The sequence below is a fragment of the Jaculus jaculus genome, chromosome 16 (genome assembly GCF_020740685.1).
Source record: "Jaculus jaculus isolate mJacJac1 chromosome 16, mJacJac1.mat.Y.cur, whole genome shotgun sequence".
Lineage (NCBI taxonomy): Eukaryota > Metazoa > Chordata > Mammalia > Rodentia > Dipodidae > Jaculus > Jaculus jaculus.
In genome coordinates this window covers 42,639,776-42,653,953 of record NC_059117.1, presented here as the reverse complement: position 1 = coordinate 42,653,953, position 14,178 = coordinate 42,639,776, and the positions used below count along the sequence as shown (strand labels likewise).

The window sequence follows — 14,178 nt, the reverse complement described above, 5'->3', positions numbered from 1 at the left end:
GAATTCACAGTGACCTCTCTGCCTCCCAAGTGCTGGGATTAAAGGTGTGTACCACCACAACCAGCTACAACTATATTTCTTAAAAGACTGAATATTTGGTGCACTTGGGCATGCAGGCCACCCTGAGACTAATAGTGAATTCCAGGTTAGTCTGGGCTAGAGTGAGTCCCTACCTCAATGACTCTTCTGCCCCCCAAAATAAATCACACACACACACACTGAAGATTATAAATGTCAGTGAGGATGTGGAAATATTGAAACTCCTGTGTACTGGCAGAAAAATGGAAACTGGTGGTGCTGTTATGAAGAAAATATGGTCTTTCCTCAAACAGAAGTGGGATTACCATATGACCCATCAATAGCTGCATGAATGAACATTGAGGACATTATGCTAAGTGCAATATGCCAGTAACAAAAAGGAATAGCATATACTTCCATTTATGTGAGGAACTAAAGGCCCCTCAAAATCACAGACAGAAAGCACGGTGGTGGTTCCACGGCCACGAAGGAGAGAAACAGGGAGCTATTATTTGGTGAGTATAGTTTCATCCTGATGTCTGAATGCACAGTAGTGTGATGGCACTGCCTTGTCCTGGACTCTTAACAATGGCTTACATAAGGAGCACTATGTTGTGTATTTTCCTTATAACTAAAGTCTTTAAAAAGTAGAAGTTGAAATATGAAGACAGTCACATTTGAAATCAATCATTTTCCTGCTGAGTTGTCTGTGATATACGTGGTTTTACTGGACATGTTGGACTACAATGCCATGCTTCGGTGTGTGTCTCCTCCCATTGTTCACCATAATGTGAATTTCAAGGGTGTGTAGGCACTCAGAAATCTAATTCTCTAGTGGGTCAGGACCTCAACACATCTGTTGATATAGATATTTCACTCTTTCTACTATTATGTTAATAAGTATGACCTGAGTATTTTCTCCAAATATTCCTACTAATATGCCCTTTTTGTCACCATGGTGAATGCACATAAAATAAAATTTACCATTAGTGACATTCAGTGTGTCCATAATGTGGGACACCATCATCACTAACTAGATCCCAAATATATTCATCATCCTAAAAGGAAACTCCTTACCAACTAGCCATCACTCCCCATTCCCGTGTCCCTGTTCCCGGTAGCCATTAATTTGACTATCTTTGAGGATTTCCTCATTTTGACATTCCATATAAGTGGGATCATCCATCATGTGGACATTTGAGGCAGTTTCTGTAACTCAGCGCATGGTTTTCAGGCTTTATTCTGTCTCCTGCTGTGTGGCCATGCCGCTCTTGGTTGACTGGATCATCAGTTGTTTACAGCTTGGGATTACTATAGATGCTTCTGACATGAATGTTCCCACACATTTTTTGTCTAAACACTAGTTTAAAATTCTTTTGGTTCTATAACCATGAGAAGAACTGATGGACCATGTGTAGTTTGGGTGTAGAATGTCCCCCAAAACCCATTGGTTAAAGACTTGTCTCCCACCTGTGGTGGTCTTAGGAGGTGGTAGAACTTTAAGAGGTGGGCATTGGGCTGGAGAAATGGCTTAGTGGTTAAGGCATTTGCCTGTGAAGCCTAAGGAGCTAGGTTCAACTCCCTAGAACCCACATAAGCCAGGTACATATGGTGGCACATGCATCTGGAGTTTGTTTGCAGTGGCCATAGGCCCTGGTGTACCCATTCTCTCTCTCTCTCTAATAAATAAGTAAATAAAAATAAGATATTGAGCTGGGCGTGGCAGTGCATGCCTTTAATCCCAGCACTTGGGAGGCATAGATAGGAGGATCACTGTGAGTTCAAGGCCACATTGAGACTACATAGTGAATTTCAGGTCAGCCTGAGCTAGAATAAAACTCCCACCTCAATAAATAAAACAAACAAACAAACAGAGTGAATTCCAGGTCAGCCTGGGCTAGAATGAGACCCTACTTTGAAAAACAAAAAAATATTGAAAATAAATAAACAAAACTATTTAAATAAATAAAAGAGGTGGGGATTAGTGGTAGTTTAAAAACTTTATTTATTTGAGAGAGAAAGACAAAGAGACAGAGAGAGAGAGAGGGAGAGAGAGAGAGAGAGAGAGAGAGAGAGAGAGAGAGGGAGGAAGGGAAGGAGGGAGGGAGGGAGGGAGGATGGATACATCAGGGTCTCGCTCTGCAAACGAACTCCAGATGCAGGTGCTACTATGTGCATCTGGCTTACATGGGATCTGGGGTGTTGAACCTGGGTCCTTAGGCTTTGCAGGCAAGCACCTTAACTGCTAAACCCTCTCTATATCCTGCTGGTTTAATTCAGTGGGAGGAAGACCATCGAAATAGATTGTGGGACTTTCGGCTCTTCCTTTCCCTTCCTGCCTCCTGGGCTCCTGCAGGGAGATTGCGTTTCTCTGACTCACCATGAGCCGGAGGTGGAAGGGAGGTCAGTTGATCATGGGCTGAGACCTCTGAAACTCTAAGACCAAAGAAAGCTGACCAACACAGGTCACAGGGTTCCTCGGTATTTCAACTATTGAAGGAACTGATGCAGTTAGAAATATCCTCAATGAAAAATAGACAATGCCTGCAAAGTAGAGATGGTGCATATGGCAACTGTAGGAACTAAGCATCGGGCTATTTGTAAACTGTGTGCGCACGTTCCTATGTGTGCGGGTGTCTTTGTACTGGAAGGACCAAGGATGCAAGCAAGAGGAAGAGACGAGGGCATGCATGCCACCCCATGGCATGAGAACACACCTATCTGAAAAAAAACAAAAAAACAAAAAAACAAGGTCTCCAGACCATGAAGGGCTGTATGTAATATGGAGAAGCCAGTTCAATAGTGAGGAGGAAAGTGACCAGACCAACATGGCCACAGCTGATTCCCATTAACAACACTAACAGGTTCTACACTGTCCCACAACTATGGCAAGAACATGTTCGTTTAATTTTGCCAAGATGCTGCTGGAATATTCCATGTCCCCTGAGGCCACATCAGTGTAAACCTGCTCTTAGTTTTAAAATCCTGACTGTCCTTTCTAGTCTATGGGATATCAGTTCATTTCATAGGTTTTTTGATTTACTTTACTGTTCTTTTCTGAACAGCAAAGCACTTTCAGTGTGGGCATAATGTGACACCCTGAGACGGAGGAGAAACACAGCACAGATGGCAACTGTGCCTCTTGGGAGTTCTGTGGGGTGGGACTGGAGTTTTCTCTCATGCTCATGCCTGGTTGCCATTCTGAGGACATCTGCTGAAGACTTGGCCTTAGCTTTCAATAAGAACAAGATACCCTAGACTTCATCTGACATCCAGGTGCATGACCGTTTACAAGGCCAGGGACACAGGTGCTATTATTAATACCCCAACGTGAGCCCCAGCCAGGTACCATGGGCCCTGACTCTCCACGGGCACTTGTAGTTCTCAGCGTACCAGCGCCGTCGTGCTCTCTGGTCCGCACTACTGGGAGCCTTCTCACCATGGGAAATGTGGCCTTTGCCCTAGACATCTGGGTCCCCAGCCGCTGCCTCCATGCCTGAGCTCACCATGGCACCTTTGGCCTCTAATCAATCATTAAGACACACAGGTCATTCATTTCTCACCGTCCATCTCAGGACAGCATGGTGGGCTCCGTATAGAGACCTCACTTCTTACTGTGGCCTCTGATACTCACAGGGTGCTTGCCCCTCACCCACCAGTTTATGTGGGTCTGCTGCTTTGAGCATGATGCCAGGAAGACATAGCACATGTCTTCATCTGTGGTTTATATGGTCTGGTGGAGCTTAGAAGGGGCGTGTTTCCCCCTCTCTTCTCCCTTTCTCACCCTCATTCCAGGTCAATGATGTGCACACAATCCAGAATAGGTCCCACAGCCAGCAAGAGCTCAGAGCTGTACCCAGGTGGATGCTGTAGCATCTCTGTACTAAGCAGAGACGTCTCCACCCTACTCTTCTCCCAGGAGGCTGAGCCCTGCAGAAGAATTTTACCAGGCCCCTGGGCAAGGACAGGGCCATTGAGCCTGGTACTGGGCTTCTGGTCTTGGGCCAGCCTTCACACATCATTTTCCATTTACTGCACAGATGAGTAGTACTAGAGCCCCACTTTGGTGGTAAGAACACATCCAGCCCCTCCACATACTGCCAACTGTCCTCTCCTGCTCCTGCCCTGTTGATAGACCCAGCACTGGGCTTGAACTGGTATATGCTGAGTAGCTGCAACATCACAGTGTGGTCAGCTTGATGACCCTCAATTTTCTCTGGCTCCTAGAGGGGCAGGCTTCCCATGCCCTTTTATTCCCTTGGCCATAGAAGCCAAATAAAGACCACTTTTGGAGCTTGTCCACACAGTGGAATCACAAGGAGGCACACTCTGGTAGGTGCAGTCTCAACTCTGGCAGGGCACTGGAGAAAGTTGGCAGTCTTCAGACATGCTGGCATCTGATTATTCACCTGAATATTCTGACTAGATGCAGCCTGGCCTTCAGAATTTTAAAAAGCTTCTAGGTCATTCTTACGTGCGACCTGGGAACCATTGGTTTATAGAATTTTCTATCTCATGATTTTCCAGATTCTGAACGGGCTAGGGAGGAGTTTGGACTCTTCCTCAGTTACTAATGCACAGTCTGTGTTCCATACCCCGTTGCTTGGGGGTTTGTCCCAAGTCAAAAGCCCCAGGAAGGAGGAATATATTGCAAGTTTAGGCATCCGAATCTGATGCCTGCTAATCCTTGTGTTCTGCAAAGATAAACACATAATAAATAAAACCTTAGGTATTTGGATAGATAAATATGCTGAAACTTGCATAAGAGTACCCACCACTGCATCTCTGCAGTGGGGCAGTCACACCATTGTACTACTTAAAAAAGTTTTTAAAAGTTTTATTTATTTGGGAGAGAGTGAAAGAGGAAGATAGAAAGAGAGAATGGGCACATCAGGACCTCCAGCTACTGCAAACTCCAGATGCGTGCACCACCTTGTGCATCTGGCTTACATGGGTCCTGGGGAATTGAACTTGGGTCCTTTGGCTTTGCAGGCAAGTGCCTTAACTGCTAAGCCATCTCTGCAGCCCACCACTGTACTTTTTTAAGGCACTCTGTACTTTTGGAGGATTGGGAAAGGCTGGGAGTCTTGTCAAGGAGGTACTTACTTCTGGGGACTTTGCTGGGGTAAATTTTCTGCGAAGGTTTGTATTCATCCGGAGGGGGAAAGTCTTCCACAGAATGGAATGTGAATTTAGATTCAAATTCATCTGTAAGGGGGAAATATGCAAATAGTAAGATTTACTCAGGTTTATGCTGAGACCCAAGTGTGATCATTCCAAGGAGCACACAGTTTATGCCAATTGAATAAAAGCTTCGTGTTTGCCTGCACTGTGAAAGGGTTTTGATGATGGGCTCTTGCTTCAGGGCATCCATGCACTGTCCACATTCTGCTTGGCTGGGATGAGACACAGTGGAAGTGAAGTTCAGTCACTCCCCATCTCCAATACAAACTTCACCAGTCATGTTCAGGGAGACGCTACAGGGGCATCTACTCCTGACTCTGGAGCCCTACTCAGGCCAGGCTCCAGAGTCAGGGGTAGAGAACCTGACACTGATGAAGAACTGAATACTAGGCACCAACAAGGGTATCTGGTGGGCTGCCAGGGCAGGAGGACATTTTGGGGAAGGAGAGGCAACAGTCTTCATTACAGCCTGCATCTGGTGTGGGGCCTGAGCTTCCCAAAACAAACTAGTTCTTCTCTATGCTGCAGATGGCGAGGGAGAGGACCATGAGCCCTTTCACAGGTGATGCTCTGCTTTATGATCCACCCAGTCTTTCCCCTTATAAAAGCCACTCTGGTCTTTTGTGCTCATGGACTTATTTCTCCAACGACACTCACTCACTCACTCACTCGCTCACACCCACACTGCAAGTTTTAAAATGGATGTCTTTCTCTGATCTGAACCAGAAGCTAGATGATGGGTCCTGGAACCATCCAAAAGCGTGCAGAGAAACCCCATTTCACAGGTACTGCAGGCTGCTCTGTGCTCCAGTGAGACCCTGACCCACTGGGGGGGGGGGGCACTGCAGTGAGTGTCCCCAGAGGCCAGGGAAACTCGCCTCGGGGCTGGCAGGCAGTCCTTACCGGTGTGCAGGCTTCCATTCCGCAGCTGGCCCCCAGGCTGCTGGCTCTTGCAGGAAAGCTCTGTTGTGGGTGATCTTGCAGGCGGTGCTGGAGGACGGCTTAGCTTTCCCCCACTGGGCCCTTAACAAAGACGAGGACAGTCATTCAGGACTGGGGTGGTGGGTGCTGTCACTTCATGTGAGAGGCTAGATGCTTAGACTCGTAGATGATGTGTGCCAGTGGGACACCTGTGATTCAATTCCAGACAGACTGGCTTTTACGGATTGAATCACAGGTCTCCCATTGGCATAAGTAACATAGCCTCCTGTGCCTCAGCATTCCCGTCTGTGAAATGGAAATACTAGTGCCCATACTTCCTAGGGTCATCTAGAGAAGTGAATACATTGAGGCACACAGCAAGCAGTCAACCTTAGTGTGGTGGATCCGCAATGATGATAACCCTCATCATCAGATGGCATAGCCTGCAGAAGGGTACCCACAGCAGGCAGGGCTGTAGAAATGGGAAGGTCTGCACATGAAGGCCCAGCATGCAGCCTCAGGGAGGAGCTACAGCAGTGTTGTTTCTGCGGGCCTGTTCCTACAGGCTCTCCTGCTTTGCAAACTCTCCTTGCAGCCAATGTAAACCCTTCTGACCAACAGGAACCAACTCAAACCACCCTTCTCCCTCTAGCCTTCACTGGTTACATGGGTGGGAGCCTCTTTCTCTCCTCTGCCAGTGCTTTTCTGCCTGATTTCCATGGTAACCCACAACCATATCCTAGCACATTGCTACAGGTATCCCATGGCTGCCTGTTTCCCCAGAAGCTTGTCCACAGCTTGCAGCTGCGACCCTAGCCTACTGTTATCTGTGCTGCCTGTGAAAACACACACACACACACACACACACACACACACACACACACACACACGGGCTGAGGCAGAAGGCACTCTCATTTTGTCCATGTCCAAAGGCATGGAGAGAAGGGTGAGCCAAGCTGCTGTGTAGGACACTGAGCCGGAGCAGGTGGATGTGCCTTCTCTCCTTCCTCCTCCTCATCTAGCCTCCCTTCCATCCTTTTGTCCTTTCCAGCCTCCTTCCTCTTTTTGTGCTCTTCCTATGCACTGGGTACAGTAAGGGATCCATTTTCCCCACAAGCCAATGAAATGGGCTGAGGGCTAAGGCGCTGTGGACCCTTTGCTGGATGGGAAGCTGACCCATGGGACAGGGAAGGAAGTAGTGAGCTACAATCCCAGCGACACCCAGGTCCTCATTCAACAGTCCTACACTTATGTGACAAATAAAAAAACAGTTCCTAGTGGGTATGATGACACAGGAAAGGGCAGGAGTCAAGGGGTTGAATTTGGATCCCTCCAAATGGGAAGTATGCTTTCTGCATTCCAGCACGAACATTTCAAAATCACCATGTGGGAACGGGCTCACAACTGCTAGCCCTCATCCTCAGCTCAAAGGAGAGTGGCCAGAACCCACACTTCTACACCCGATCAAGAATTCTCCCTTAAGAGCCCTCTCTTAAAAAGTTCTCAGAATGTAACCAAACTCTCTGAAAATATACTTCCCAGAACATTTCATAAAGATGGGCTGGCCATGGTGGTGCACACCTTTAATTCCAGCACCAGGGAAGCAGAGGCAGGAGGATTGCTGTGAGTTTGAGGCCAGCTTGAGACTATATAGTGAATTCCAGGTCAGCCTGCGCCAGAGCAAAACCTTACTTTGAAAAACTAAAGAAAACTAAAAATAAAGAATCAACTTAATATCCTAACCTCAAAAATACAGAGAATATTGGTTATATATTAACTATATCCTTATAAATAAAAGATATTAAATGTCAATTTTAGTGGTTTGATAAGAACTGTTGCACTGTAGTAAAAAACAGCAATTGTATATGTATAAGGTGCTACTACCCATGTAAGTGTATATTCAGAACATACATATACATTGCGAATGTGTGGACATATCTGTATGTGACGTAAATGTGTATGTGTGTTTTCTTAGTGCTTGTGTGCACAGATGAATGTGAGGATGCAAGTGCCCATGCGTGTTTCTGTGTGCATGCATGAGGGCGAGGCTGTGTGGTTGCACTTTCCACGTGGAAGGGAGTCATGGGTTTGCATGAAGTCTCCCCTTTAGAGGGACCAGGTCAATCAGTCCTGAGAACTTGCACTCAATTCCGTACTCTGTATGTGAATTACTTTTACTCTCTGGATAAAAATATAGGCTCTATTTTCTCCAGTCCGCTGGACCCCCTGCCAAAATGCAGAATGCGAATCCAGTGGAGTGAGGTGAGGAGATTCAGGAGCCAGGCAGGCAAAGACAAATCAAACACCTAGTTCAGGACACAAGCTACACCACCTGTCCCTGCGCCAGAGGAGCTGAAGTAGGCTGAAGAATCGGAAGTTCTTCTCCAGACCTCGCTCAGTGTCACCAGGGCCCTGTCCCTCTTCGCGTCCATCTTCCTGACAGCCCCGCCCCGTGAGGGAGAAACTCCTGCTCATGCATTTTACAGACTAGAAAACCACAGAGCAGCCAAGTGCTTGCCCACGGTCCCACACCCAGTAAATGCCTCCAGTACCTGCTGTAGGACCTGGGGCAGCTCTCCCAGACTCCCAGGTGTGAAAGGAAGGCCTCCAACAGGAAAGGAAAGGGTTTATTGAGCACCCCCTCCCCGCCCTCCGCCCAGCTCTTTACCTGGGCCTCGTCTCTTCTTCGGCAGGAGTCCCTGAGAGCCTAAAGGGCCCGGAGGGGTGTTCAAGGCCTGCGCGTTGGCGTTCGGCACCTGAAGGCTGGGGGACTTGGGGGGCAGTGGGGGAGGGGCTTCGCTGTTCGCGCCTGGCAGAGGGGGCACAGGCACAGGCGCCCTGGGGAAGCCGGGGGCGCACGGGGGGAGCGGCGGCGGCGGCGGGGGCGGCGGCGGCGGTGCGGGCGGGTCGCGCACCTCTTGCACTGGGCTGGCGGGCTCGGCCTGGAGCCCGGGGTACCCGCAGGGCGGGAGGAGGGGGAGCGGGGGCGGGATGGGCGGCAGGTGCAGGGGCGCCAGGTGGGGCCTGACTGCCTTGTCTCCAAGCGCCGCGGCCGGGGGCAGCGGGGGCGGCGTGGGGGGCGGAGGGGGCGGCGGAGGCGCGCCCAGGACCGGGGGTGCCCCCGCGGCGGGGTTCCCCTTGGTGGGCGGGCCGGGTGGGGACACCGGCGGGGCTTTGATGGGGGAGGCGGCGGGCGGCGGCGGGGCGGGCACGCTGGGGCGCGGAGGGACCGGCCTGGCCGCGCCGGGCGCCTCGGAGGCGGTGCCTAGCCTGGGGGAGGCGGGCGCGGGCTGCGGGCTGCCCAGGGCTTTGGTGGGAAGCCGGGGAGAAGGCGCCCGGGAGCCAGGGGCCTGTCCGGTCTTGCCACCTGGAAGTGAAACACACTTGGGGTTAGCTCAGCAGTGCCCGAAGGAGAAAGCCCGGGCTGTGGGTGGCACCGAGGACGCGCTTCAGCGTGATATCCCTGGGGTATTCTGCAAGGCCACGGAAGCCCCAAGTCTGTCCTAGCTGGAGCTGTCCTCCTTCAACTCAGCCAAAGTACCCCATCCCCCCGCCGTGTATATAACATATACCCCGATTCAATGCAATGCTTTAAAGAAAAAAACCGAATGATGGCCAAAGTACAAATAAATGACTGCTGTAGACTGAGGACAAAAATGGCCTCAAGTACCCTATAATCTTTGTCATTGTGAGGGTCACTTCATTCAAGAGAAGTCCGTTTTTCCCATCCTGCCTTCTGGGCTGACTTGCCACTTGCTTTGAGTCAACACGATGAGGTAGGACATGACATTTCCTGGACTTACATGCTAGTTCCTGGCAACACTTCCCAAGACTAAGTCTTAAGAGACTTTATACACATCTTGTCTCTTGGAACCATGTGCTACAGCAATGCCGCATGCGCAGGACAGCCTGCTGGAGACAAGGTGCTCTGAAGACAGCTGTTACAGCTGAGCTCCAGGACACAGGGAAAGTAGAATTGCGAGTGAATTGGCAGGTGCTTAGAGACGCTACAGGGAGCCTGGTTGCCACCACCCAACATTGCCAAAGGACAGAACTGTAGGTTAAATATATAATGTTTGTAACACAGCAGTGTCTCATGGATACAACAGTGGAGCTAGCTCCATTACAGCAAATGCATTGGTACTGAGTTCACACCATCACAATGTCTATTATGATTGGCATCTTCTGCCTATACTTTTCATTCTAGGCCACCATCTGCTAAACAAGCCATCTTATGTAAATATGTTACTATAATGGATAATTTAAAATACGAGGATTTCAAATTTCTGGGGAGCATTTCAGTGCTTTGGAACCTTCCAGTGTTGTTATTCCCGAATATGTGATTTACTACTGATTGCCCTGGTGGTTCCCTATGGGAAGGGCTTAAAGGAAGAACATGAGGGCATGAGTCTGAAGTCGTCCTTACCTGCTGTATCCCTCTGACCTGCTGGTCGCAACACAGGAAAGCCACCAGCAAAGAGATCTCCCAGGGCTGGGGGTGTGCTTCCACCTCGGGAGTTTCCTGAGCCTCCTCCATCTTTGCTGGTTCCTTTTGAACCTTCAGAGAAGAAGCAAAAAGCTGAGCGCTTGGGCTCATGGCAGCTTCCACTTCCGTCAAAGCCACTCTCCACGCTGCCTCTGCCCATGCACCCCTGCCTTGATCATCAGCATCTGCCCATGCACCCCTGTGCCTTGCTGTCTGCCACCTTCTCCAGGCCAACCACCTGAGAAGCGACCAAAGAGACCTGAACACTGCCTTTCACAGATGACCACGAGAGAACTGACAAGGCCTGCAAGTTAGAAAGCCCAAAGTAGATGCAGATTTGGTTTAGTTTCAACTTGGCACTGAGACATAGAGACAAAACTGCGGGCTTAATTCAGTCATTTTAATTTCTTACCAAAACACCGCCCAGAGCCCCACACAGGACATACAGGCATGAGTGGCTTCTGACGTTGACTTTTCCACCCTGTCTCCACAGCTCTCGGCTCCGAGCTGCTTGTGCTTGCCTGCGCTTTTTCTCCACGGGCAGAAAGTCCAGGAGCCTGTATGCCACTACCCCAGCCTTCCAGATAGGGTGACTCCCAGTCATAGGAATTCAGAGATAGTCAACTTAGGTAAGAATTCCTCCTTGAAAACATTTACAGCCTGAAGATAATACACAGACAGCAGCTAGAGCACAGTGCCCACTGGTACATGAAAGTGGCCAAGTTATTCTGAATATTCATAGACACTACTCACTCTTCAGAGTGATTAGGAAGTGGGTGTCCTTATAAAATGAATTCATCTGCCAACTGAGCTTACCCAATTAGACAATGGGTCTAGCCAGAAGCTGATCTTCACTATAGTCAATATTGAAAATGTTTCTGTAAAAAATGTATTGATCTGGGCTGGAGAGATTGCTTAGCCATTAGGGCATTTGCCTGCAAAACCAAAGGACCCAGGTTCAACTCCCCAGAACCCATGTAACCAGATGTATGGGGGGGGGGCACATGCATCTGGAGTTCATTTGCGGTGGCTGGAGGCCTTGATGTGCCCATTCTCTATCTGCCTCTTTCTCTCTATAAAACAAATAAATAAAAATAAAAATATTTTTAAAGTGTGTTGATCTTTATTTGTTAACACATATAATTACAGATACTGAGATACAATTGTATGTTTTAGAACTATCTTTGAGAAAACAATCATTAGAAATACATGAAGACATATAATATCTTACATTACTATTTCAACCTTAAATAATCATGATCAAATTTAAAAAGCACAATAATTATCTTCTCTATTTTGCAGGTGAGCAAACTGAGCCTGGTGGAGGGTGATGAGTCCAGTTCACTGGTAAAGCATGTGTAGCATATATGAGGTCTTAGATTCAATGTGTAGTGTCAAAACTCAAAATAAAACAAAACCAAAAACAAAAAGAGAAGATGTTGCCTAGTTTGGCAGCAGATGCAGAACCCATCACGAGTTGTCTGACCAAAGCACAGGACTCCGCTTTGGTCACTATTCCGTGAAACAGATTCTGAACACAGTTTTGCCTTGTGAAAAACAAAATTTTGCATTTTTTCAATATTTTATTTTATGTATTTATCTTATTTATTTGGGAGAGGGAAAGGGGGGTGGAGGAGAGAGAGAGAAAAAGAGAGAAAGAATGGGCACACCAGGGCTTCCAGGCATCGCAAACAAACTCCAGATGCATGCGCCACCTTGTGCATCTGGCTTACTTGGGTCCTGGGGAATGAACTGAGGTCCTTTGGCTTTGCAGGCAAGCGCCTTGACCACTAAGCCATTTCTTTAGTCCCAAAACTTTGCAGTTTTTGAAGAAGTTTTTGTTTTCTATCAATGAGTTTAAAGATTATGTTGGCACAGGGTAAGTGATCTTTAAACATCACTCCCCCAATGGGTACATAAAATGTGATATATCCACCCAATGAAATTGTATTGAAAAAGAACCAAGTTACTGATACAATATACAGAATGGAAAAAATGTATAAAATCTCATGCTAGATGAGAGGGGCTAGTCACTAAAGGCTATATATGTCATGATTCCACTCCTATGAGATATCAAGAATAAACAAATAAATAGAAATGGAGTGGATTCATGGTTGCCAGGGGCTTGGAAGAATGAAGCATGCCTGCTAAAAGTATAGGGCTTAGTTCTGGGGAAACAGAATGTCCTGGAAATAGAGGGATGGATGCAACAGCATTGAGTGTATATCAAATATCACTGAATGAGACATTTTAATATTTTATTTATTTGCACATGTGTGTGTGTGTGTGTGTGTGTGTGTGTACACAACAGGGCCTTTTGACAATGCATATGAAAGCCAGATGCTTGAATATCTGGCTTATGTGGGTGGCTTGGGAATTGAATCAGGAAAGGCAGGTTTTGCAAATAAGCAACTTTAATTAATTGAACCATCTTCCTAGCCCCAAATGGAAAATTTTAAAATGGTAAAAATGGTGAATTTTGTTCTGTATATTTTATTACAAGAATTTTACCCATAATGCATAGATTTTTCTGTTTGTTTTTATTTCGGTTTTGGTGTCATGTGGTGTTTAAAAAGTGAAGAAAATATGCTGTGTTCCCCTGGTTCTTTTCACCACTTAGCCTGTTCTTTAGGCAGGACTGGGTTGACCTACCAGAGTGCTGGGTCACTACTACAGACCAGCTAGGTGTGTCTGCCTGATCTCCACACCTGCCCTACCCTGGGCTCATAGCAGTTCCACAGAGCTGTTCACTTACTCTCGATTTGTGGGGCACTGCGGTCATTGATCTGAGTGACTTTTCTCAGGCGAGTTCCTTGCTGGATGTCAGCCAGTAGCGCACTCCGACCTTTGGGGTCTGGCTTTCTCAGGCTGGGAGCATCTGTGCTAACCTGTAAGGGAGCAAGAAGGATTTGACTATAATCAAATACAGCATCTGCAGATAATCAGAATGTTCTGTCTGCTGGCAGTTTCTCTTGCCTTAGTTTTCCCTTTCTGCCCCATTCCCAAGCTAAATTTCACGGGGGCAATTATCTATAGGTCTTGGGAAGACTGCATGGTGATCTGCCCAAACATTTCTCCCTGGGACATAGAACTGACTCTCTTTTAGAGTGTTTAGGCCAAGTGCTCATCTTGTAAATAAGATCCTGGCAGTTCTGGGGAGACCTAAATCAAAGCTCCACTCACACATCGGGGTTCCACCCGAACATATTTGGTCCCTGCTCACAGGTTCTGAATGATTAGCTTGCCCGCTGTCCCAGAACATCCAGACCAAGTCCTTGACAGAACCCCAGCTTGCTAGTAGAAGCTGTTCCTGTGCCCTCTTGGCCATGATCCTAAGTCATACTGAGGCCTTGCTCAGTCCTCCTGCTGGGTCCCAGGTGGCCCAATGTGAGCCAATGTGTCTCTAGACATAAGCAAATGTAGGCTGTGGGAGCTGTTTTCTCAAAAATTTTATTTATTTATTTTATTTATGAGTGAGAATGACCATGTCAGACTTCTATTCAATTCAAACAAACTCCAGATATGTGGGTACTGGGGAATTGAACCTGGGTCCTTTGGCTTCACAGACA

The 14,178-nt window shown here is 47.7% G+C and overlaps 1 protein-coding gene across 2 annotated transcripts in view; it reads right to left on the bottom strand.

Annotated features, from left to right (window-relative positions):
* Nucleotides 1-14,178, bottom strand: part of Wipf3 (WAS/WASL interacting protein family member 3) — a 110,014-nt gene that overhangs the window by 32,655 nt on the left and 63,181 nt on the right. For both annotated transcript variants that reach the window (XM_045136118.1, XM_045136117.1), the window contains exons 3-7: nt 13,365-13,497; nt 10,550-10,681; nt 8,792-9,490; nt 6,106-6,225; nt 5,125-5,226 (exon numbers count right to left, since the gene is read on the bottom strand). In XM_045136118.1, coding sequence (XP_044992053.1) covers nt 5,125-5,226; nt 6,106-6,225; nt 8,792-9,490; nt 10,550-10,681; nt 13,365-13,497 — 1,186 coding nt within the window. The remainder of the gene's footprint in view (nt 1-5,124; nt 5,227-6,105; nt 6,226-8,791; nt 9,491-10,549; nt 10,682-13,364; nt 13,498-14,178) is intronic.